Below are 9,474 nucleotides of genomic sequence, written 5' to 3'. Positions count from 1 at the left end.
TAGTTCCTCCTTACCAAAAGAGATTGGTGTTGGGTTTGAGGTCCATTTATCTTTGTTCTTGGGGGACCATTTTGTTTTAGGTGTGGAAGTTTCGTGTGCCCTGCTAGTAGAATTGAAGACAAATGAGCTTGTCTTGTATAGTATTGGCTGTCGCGGCCAAGGTTTCACATCGTCACAGGCGTCACTATGTCGAAGTTTCACATTGTGTATGGATTGTTTTATAAGATATTTCCTTATTTAGGCTTCACCTCCCCCTTACTAGTGTTATAAAAAGTTGTGATATGATGTGTGGTAAGCAGCCTCTGTTTCTTTCGCTGCGGTGGTGGACAAGGGTGCTTCTCTTGGGAAGGAGAGGAAGTGAACCGCGGATCACTTTGCGGGCAGAGAGCCACAAGAGATGGTGGTTTTTTTTTTTCCTACGCACTTGTATTGTTGTTGAGTTTTTAAGAATTCAATGGCTGCTGGTCCCTCGTTCTATCTTTCTTGCCTTAGGTGTTGGCAAGTTCGCTTATCCAACAAATTTGTTGAGTTGATTTCTCTTGTAGTTTTGTGGGCACTCTAAACAAGTATAAAAGCAATACAAGCGTGATAGGCAATCAGCCGTCAATCCAGTTGGATCTAACTAAGAATCAACATCCATTGAAAGTCTAAATTTGGTTGAGGAAGGTGCCGTTGCAGTGGCATTTTGTTTCACGGAAGTGGTCGTTAACACATCCTTAGTCGCTCTATTCGAGAGTTTGTCTAGTATGGACCGGCCCATAGCATGAATCGGATTCATGATCATTAGAATATTCATTAGATTCTTGGCGTAATATTATTGAATTCTTAGTGAAGAATCCAACAACGATGAATCTTAACCATAGTTTGAACCTGAGATCCATTATCGTTGAAATAGTAATCGGATTCTTGGCTTATTAGTCATTGACATTTTGTCTAATAATCCAAATTCAATGGCCATGACCCATTTATAAAATTTTGCACTTGGAAAGTGGAACATAGCTGACAAGGTATTTGGTGTACAATAAGGGAGAGGCTAGAAGGTTGAGGGCTACCCATATCTTCCTTTGACCTGTATAATCTATACAACCAATCAACCATCATCTCACTGACTCCATTGATTTCCCCAATTTCTTGATTTCCTTTTTCCGCCAATCGGTCAAAGTGTCGATCAAAAAAGAGAAAGCTTTGAGCTTTATCTGAGACAGAGAAAAGGGTCTTTTAGAGATGGGTAGCTAGGACTTAGCTAGTTTGGCTCTCTGGGAGGAGGCTGCTAACTCGGGCAACTCAGCTAATAAATTTACATAATAGTTGCAAAATACACAAGAGACCCAACGGATAAGGCGAGTTTCTACAAAAATCAGCAGACATTCTGGGTTCGATCCCCACTGAAGTCGAAACTCTTCTCATTATTTTTTTATATTTTATGCTTTCCTTACATACGCGGTGTTTCGTTGATCCGAAGCGTTATCAGATTTTATGGCCACACACCACACACGTGGCAGATAGCTATTGGTAATTTTCTACTCGGCCAGCAGAAAATAAAAAACAAGTCCAAATCAAAACGCGGTGACAATAAAATCAGATGGATAGATAGAGAGAGATATGATGTTGGACAGATTTTATGCTTTATATATATATATATATTTTTTTTTTTTTTTAAATTATTAAAAAGAAGTTTAAATTGTTAACCAGTACATCATGTTATTTACAAATATAATTTAAAAAGATGAATATTTTATCATCTTTTCTATACTTTCTTATACTTTATAAATGTGTGTGTGTGTGTTTTTTTTTTTTATGTGAAAAAGGAAAAGAAAGAGAGAGAGAGAGAGAGTAACATGTATAAATATTATCCACACCGAATATTGATAATGCTCATCATTCTTATCAACATTTGTCAATAAGTGACATTAAACAAATGATTACAAAACACACTTTAATTTTGTTTTTTAATTTTTTTAATGTATACCTGTCACTTTAGAGAAAGAACAAAGAAGAAAGCAATAAAAGCAAGAAGTGATTATTTTCTTTAGGTTTTTTTTTAACTAAAATGTAACATCCCACATCGTCCAGGGGAGTGATCCTTAAATGTATATTCTCATCCCTACCTAACACGAGGCCTTTTGGGAGCTCACTGGCTTTGGGTTCCATCGGAACTCCGAAGTTAAGCGAGTAGGAGGCCAGAGCACTTCTAGGATGGATGATCACTGGGAAGTTGCTCGTGAGTTTCCAAAAACAAAATCGTGAGGGAATGGTAAGCCCAAAGTGGACAATATCGTGCTACAATGGTGGAGGAGGCCCGAGAAGTGGTCCCTCCCGGGCGGGGATGTGACATAAAATGATCTCTGAAATTTGTATAACTCCTCACTTTTGTTCTTGAGATTTGAAATCAATAGAAGCAGTTCATGAGTTTGTCCATCATCAATCATTTTGGTTATTCGATGAAAAAAAATCTCCATTAAATAAGATTAAAATGAAAAAATATCCTCAATTTTTGTTAAATAATTTGGCCTATCGTTTGTTAAATTGAGGGTAATTTTACCATTTTGATCCTTATTTAATATAATTTTTCATGGAATGACCAAAATGATTGATGATGGACAAACTCAGAAACCACTTCTATTGATTTCAAATCTTATGAACCAAAGTGACGAGTTATGTAAATTTCATTAATTTGCATGTTATAAGAACAATCATCGTTATTATAAATCATTGATCTATTTAATTTATGTTAATTAAATAAATATTTTTTTTATAAAGATAATATTCTTGTATGTAAAAATATATTAAAAAATAAATTAGTATCGAAATTATCATCTACAAAATTTGAAGACCTCTTATTTAAAAAAAGAATAATGGCAACAATTTCCTTTTCTCTTATTAAATTCCATTTAAGTCCCATATTTTCCTACATTAATTACAACTCAATTCTCTCTCTTTCTTCCGATAAAAGAATCATATTTCTTCTCAGCCGTACATTTTGCCATATCGCACTGGGCCAGGATAGGAAGGTGCCTTAAAGATACAACGTACCAGTGCCCGGATTTGTAAAGTTACTATAAAACCACGACTTCTTGTAGTACTACCCTCTCCCACACGTTGCATTTGAACACAAAAAGTGTACATATACATACATACGTTGTATATATATATATATATATATATATCTATCTATCTATCTATCTATCTATTTATCTATTTATTTATTTTTTTTTCTGTCACACTACATTACCAAACATCATCATTTTATTTCATGTAAATCACAAATTATTATTGATGATTTGTTTTGATGATCAGAAATTTCTCTTCAACGTACTTTGTATTGGGTCAAACTCCACTTTTTTTTACTTTAGTTTAGAATAGGAATATCGTTTGTATTAAAAAAAAATTAAAAATTTATTGACCAGCATTCCAATAATTTTTGTTTATTATTTATCGTCTTATTCATTCTCAATATTACGATGACGATAATGAAATAAACAATATCATTGATCCAGACATATACTAAAATTATTCATCTAAATATGAATAACTCGTATATAAAATTGTGATTTGTCGATAAAAAAAGTATGACTGATTGATTACAGAGAGAGAAACTGGTAAGAAAAAGTTTCAAAATGCATGTAATTACTAAATATACTAATGTAGTAGCCAAATTAGCAAGACTGTCACTAAGTCTATATAAGGGACCAAGCTCCGTACTGTCTGTATCATCACTCTTCTTCTTCTTACATACAAAAACAGACAGAGAGAGAATGGCGAGTTGCAGAGTGCCGGATGTGGTTCCTTCTCCAGTGGAAGACGCTGAGCAGCTCAGGAAAGCTTTTGCAGGTCTCTTCTAACACTCATCACACACTCAGATTTTAATCCAATCATTCCAATTCCATATCATTAATTAATTAAATGCAATTAGATGTTTAGTTAATATCACTTTTACTATCTGATCATCCAAAACTTTGATCCATCCATCCATCCATATGATTCAAATTCTACTTTGTTTAACTTTGCAATTATCTTCTTTTTCTTTTCTGGGTTGGTAATCTAATATGACAGATTGATAGAGATATGATCATGGTGAATTTCTTTCTGTTTGGTTATCTTAAAATTCGATCACCTCAATTGGCATCATTTTTGGTGCATATCAAAGTTTAGATCTGGATCTTTCACTGTTCATTCACTGATTAACTTGTACATGATGATGATGATGATGATGTTCAATTTAAGTTAAAGTGTTTGATCTGCTTCTTACATATTCTTTACTGTTTAAGTCTGTGTTTTTCTGGATTCTAAGCACAATGAGGTTGTCAGTTGTAACCTTTCTACCATTCATTACGCTAATCATCATGATCGATCGCTTGGTCTTTGATTTTCGATTTGTTTGGCTTCAGTTTTTGTTGGATCGAAATAATATCACTATAATCTTGATCTGACTAATAAACACAAAATGGGGATTTACCCTTTTGGTTATGTGAATGTGAGATCGTATCATTGATAAATATATCCATGTGCAATAGATGAAGAAGATTGAATACTTATTGGCATCCTAAGTCATTGTCACAGTTGTATTCTGAAAATTAAAACTTCATTGCTACGAAATTGAATACATGTTTTCATATAATTGTATCAAAGAGATTGTGATTCTCTGATTACAGTAGAGGAGAGGTGATCTATAAAGAGAGTTACATGCTTCTATTTTTATTAAAACCATTGCGTACTATCCCCAAATGTTAGGTGCCTCGAATAATTAGCTGCTTGTCAGGCCGAAAGAAAAGAAAGATTACTTACCTGCTTTGGTTGTTTGTGTGCAGGATGGGGCACAAATGAGGGATTGATCATATCCATACTGACTCACAGGAATGCAGCTCAGAGAAAATTAATTCAGCAGGCATATGCCGAAACCTATGGGGAAGATCTTCTCAAGTCGTTTGACAAAGAACTCTCAAGTGATTTTGAGGTCTGAATTTGATGCATTATTTCTTAAAGTTTAATATACGTGAAATATTTGCCGAAATAAGTATTTAGCAGGCCATCAGAGTTTCTGGTGCACTTCCTTTCAAGATTATTAAAGTTTCAAGTACTTTTCAATTTATAGATTATGCAATGCACCTGACGATCCCTGCCATTTGTACCTGAATTGTCATTTGCCACCCTGGTCTAATCCAGGGTTATAATATGTCGTTTAAGTTGTGAAGAAAAACTTAAAATGCTATTGTTTTCTGGTTCTGTTTTTGTTTTTGTTTTGGTTATTTGGTTCAGTAAAACTTCTAATTGTGCTGTATTTCCTAATTTGTTCCATAACCAGAGGGCTGTGGTGCTGTGGACTCTGGCTCCTGCTGAGAGAGATGCATTTTTGGCTAATGAATCTACGAAGTTGTTGACTAAAAACTATTGGATACTCTTGGAAATAGCTACAACTAGGTCTTCACATGACCTGTACCAGGTAAAGGTGGCGTATCATGCCCGTTACAAGAAATCCCTTGAAGAAGATGTTGCATATCACACATCTGGAGATGTCCGCAAGGTAAAACCTTAAACTTCCATGGTCATTAGTACCCTGATTGTTCCCTAAAAGGTCAAGTTGGTTCGTTGAACTCTTTATCTTCTTTACTTTCTATTTTGTTCAAATTCTTGTATTCGAATTAATATCTTCACACATCTTCAACTAAATTGCTTTTGTTTTAATTTCTTTTTGCAGTTTGTTTTCAGAACTTGACCTGTTTTTTCTGCCTAGAATATTTTTCTGTATTTTCCTTAGGTTGCAGTTTCTGCAATGCGTTTCAAATTGTCTTAAATAAAAAGTGTTAAACTATGTTGCAGCTTTTGGTTCCCCTTTTGAGCACTTTCCGATATGAGGGAGATGAGATTAACGTGCCCTTGTCAAAGAAAGAAGCTAAGATACTTCATGAGAAAATCTCAGACAAAGCCTACAATGATGAGGAGCTCATCAGGATCCTCACTACCAGGAGCAAAGCACAGCTGAATGCAACCCTCAATCAGTACAACAACGAGTTTGGAAACGCCATTAACAAGGTACTGTAAACAACTATAAACATCTGTATGGAATGCATGTACTGTCACGAGGGCCGGGAATTCGAGTTGAAATATTCATAAGGTTGATGTTTTGAGCATTTCCTTTACTATCAAACAGTTGTGTGACCATTACATGTCCGATATGCAGGATTTGAAGGCTGACAAAGATGATGAGTTCCTCAAACTACTAAGACAAACAATCAAAAGCTTGACCTTCCCTGAGAAATACTTTGAGAAGGTTCTTCGACTGGCCATCAACAAGCATGGGACAGACGAAGGGGCGCTTACTAGAGTTATTACCACCCGGGCAGAGGTTGACTTGCAGCGCATCAAAGAAGAATACTACCGGAGGAACAGCGTTCATTTGGACCACGCAATTGTCAAGGACACTTCCGGAGACTATGAGAAGTTTCTTGTGGAACTGGTTGGACATGCAGATGCTTGAGTAATGCTGCTGATCCCATAAGGGTTACAAACCCAGTGAATGTTATTCTCTATGAGTTATCTTTCTTTGCTTGAGTGTGGTTTTTATTTATTTATTTTCTCTGGTTTTGTGTGGAGTTTGTTGAATAAATCTTGCTAGTACGTTGAAAGTAAGGATTGTGGATGGATTTTTGTTGTGTATGTTCTTGTTTTTGGCTAAACGAGTTTTTATTTATTTAATTTTTTGTTTGTTCAGTATTTTTAATGTTTCGTTTTCTCTTTTGTTTTCCCATTTCTTACCCATCATTGTCAAGGTTTCAAAAGACACCAAACACTAGTCGGTCAGTAGGTTGGGGCCTAGCACCTAGGCAGCTAGGTAGGGCTTAGGCGGAGGCCTAGGCGGATTTAAGTACATTTATTTATTTTATTTTATTGTACAACAATATATTTTACACTAAGGGGAGGGGGGAGTTCGGCTAAAGCCATACAATGGACAACCTAATTTGGTATCAAATTTGTCATCCACGAGAAGTACATTTATTATATATTGTATAAATAAATGTCTATTTATACTTAAAAACACATGCATAATCATATTGGAATACATAAATTGCAAAATAAAATGACATAAATTATAAAGTGTTAAAATATATTGAAAACAAAGGGAACAATCATACAATGATTGTTCTTGCAAGTATTCATCTCTTACATTTTATTGAGAAATTATAATGCAAAATGAAAGTTATGGATTTTCTGTTTAAGTCAGAATCACGACCTAGGCATATGTCTAGGCAGGTTTATATGGGTTAGGCAGATGCCTAAGCGGGTCTAGGCATAATTTCTTAATTTTCAAACGCCTAGGGACTAATCAGAACAGTGGCCAACCGCCTAGCACCTAGACAAGAATTTTTAGAATAGTGGTCATTGTAAAGCTTTCTTTCTTTCTTAGATCGATAGGGAGGGATGACGGCAATGGATTATAATTAGTGTGAGTTTAGGGTTCGATTCCCTCCGATTTAACAAAAATAACCTCACTAGTTTAGTAAATGAAGGCTATCTCCAACCGAAAGGGCTATGTATAGCTTCGTCTAAAATTATAGCCCTGTAAGAAATTATTTTTTAATGAACAATGCTAGGCCATATTCTATATCATCTCCAACCGAAAAGATTAAGTATTAGTCCCTTAATAATTTATTAGTTTTAAGTTTACACTTTACATTTATTAAATACTTCTTATATCATATGAAAATAAGGTTATTGAGATATGATTTTTTAAGGTGGATAGAATGTGAAAATGGATTAAAATGAGTCAAGATAATAATGATTAAGTAGAATCATGCTTTTCAATTAAAATATCTATAATATGCGGTCTGTATTTGAACTTTTCCAAATCATGTTTTCTAATTAAGTGAAATATGGCCAAATCAGGCCTTTTTTTTTTTTTTTTGGGTCATAGAAACTTCATTAACAACACAAGATGAGGCCCAATTACATACAACAAAAAGGACCCAAAAAACAAACGGGTAAAAAAAAAAATCTGAAACTGTTGTAGGCCTAATTAAATCAACTGTATTTAGAACTAGAGAGTGAGAGGGCCGGCGGCAAGAGAGAGAGGTGTAATTTTGGGGTGTGTATTGTATCACTCCATTGTGTCTTTATTTATTGTAGTAGGATATGTTAAAGCCTTACCCTAATAGGATAATATCTACTAAAGGGAATATTTCAAGATATCCTAGATACATTAGGATTTATACAATCACATTCCTAATCTAATATGACTACAAAACTCCTCATTGAGTGTGTAAATACTCAAACAAAACTTTGCATCGCGTCTTTAGTAGTTGAGGTAAAAAAGTTGATGAAGTCGTCGGCACAATAGACGAATGTGAGTCTCAAATTTAAAGAAAGTATGCATTGATGGTAAAACTCACAAAATTTTGCTAAAACCTAAGGTAGGTAAAAACTCATAAACTAAGGAGAAAAGTGAGAAGTATACATAATGTCTAAAACAAATGTCAAACAGGACGAAAGTAGTGAAATCAACGGAATATGATCATCCCAGAATGGGTGCCTCGTCAAAACCTTATTAGGTAGCAAAAACCCAGTGGGAAAAATGCTCTTAATCGTAGAAAACAAAGTACATTAAGATCAAGTGAGTATGCTTTCTGGATACTCCCCTTGAGTTAGACATAACTTCCAAATAAGAGAACTACAAGCAATTCAACTCAAATAATTTACGCATACCAATTCCTTGGACGAGCTTTTGTAAAGTAGACTTGGGCAATGACTTGGTGAAGAGATTGGCCAAGTTGTCTTGGGAATGGATTTGCTTGACTTCAATGTTCTAATGTTGTTGTTATTGGTGAGAGTAAAAGAACTTTGGCGCTATATGCTTGGTGTTGTCTCCCTTGATGCATCCCTTCTTTAATTGCTCGATACATGCTGCTTTGTCTTCAAAGATTGTTGTAGGAAGGTCAACGACGGAAGTAAGACCACTATGCTTCGAATATGTTTCATAACTGCTCGTAACCAAAAGCACTCACGTGAAGCTTCACGCAAGGTGAGAATGTCGACATGGTTCGAAGAAGTCGCAACTAGCGTTTTCTTGGTAGACCTCCAAGATATGGCGATGCCTCTAACGATAAAGACATTGCCCGTTTGAGAACGTGTCTTATGTGGATCAAACAGATAACTAGCATATGAGGCGGGAATCAACCCGAGGACCGAGGGGGCGGTAGCTCTTCTCGAGGATTCATGGGTGTAGAACAAGCCCAAATCCGTTGTACCCTTAAGGTAGTGGAAAATGTCTTTAACATCATTCCAATGTTTGCGTGTAAGCACGTTGTTGTATCTAGCCAAAAGATTAACAACAAAGGAGATGTTGGGTCTAGTGTATTGAGCCATGTACAATAAAGCACCAATTGCACTCAGGTATGGAACTTTAGGCTCCAAAATCTATTCCTCATCTTCCTTAGGATGGAAAAGATCTTGTTTAGCATCTAGAGTCCGAACGACTATAGA

At 35.3% G+C, this 9,474-nt stretch overlaps 1 protein-coding gene across 1 annotated transcript; it reads left to right on the top strand.

The window, feature by feature from the left end:
- Positions 1-3,671: 3,671 nt before the first annotated feature.
- LOC103931918 (annexin D2) lies at positions 3,672-6,693 on the top strand. Its single transcript, XM_009341445.2, has 5 exons — positions 3,672-3,831; positions 4,809-4,954; positions 5,303-5,521; positions 5,818-6,030; positions 6,179-6,693. The coding sequence occupies exons 1-5, from the start codon at positions 3,756-3,758 to the stop codon at positions 6,473-6,475; spliced, it is 951 nt and encodes a 316-aa protein (XP_009339720.2). The 5' UTR covers positions 3,672-3,755; the 3' UTR covers positions 6,476-6,693.
- The last annotated feature ends 2,781 nt before the right edge of the window (positions 6,694-9,474 follow it).

This window comes from the organism of the source record quoted next, unplaced genomic scaffold (genome assembly GCF_019419815.1).
Source record: "Pyrus x bretschneideri cultivar Hongxiangsu unplaced genomic scaffold, Pyrus_bretschneideri_v1 Contig104, whole genome shotgun sequence".
Taxonomy (NCBI): Eukaryota; Viridiplantae; Streptophyta; class Magnoliopsida; order Rosales; family Rosaceae; genus Pyrus; species Pyrus x bretschneideri.
Note: the sequence above shows the minus strand (reverse complement) of the source record. Positions and strands in the feature narration are given on the sequence as shown.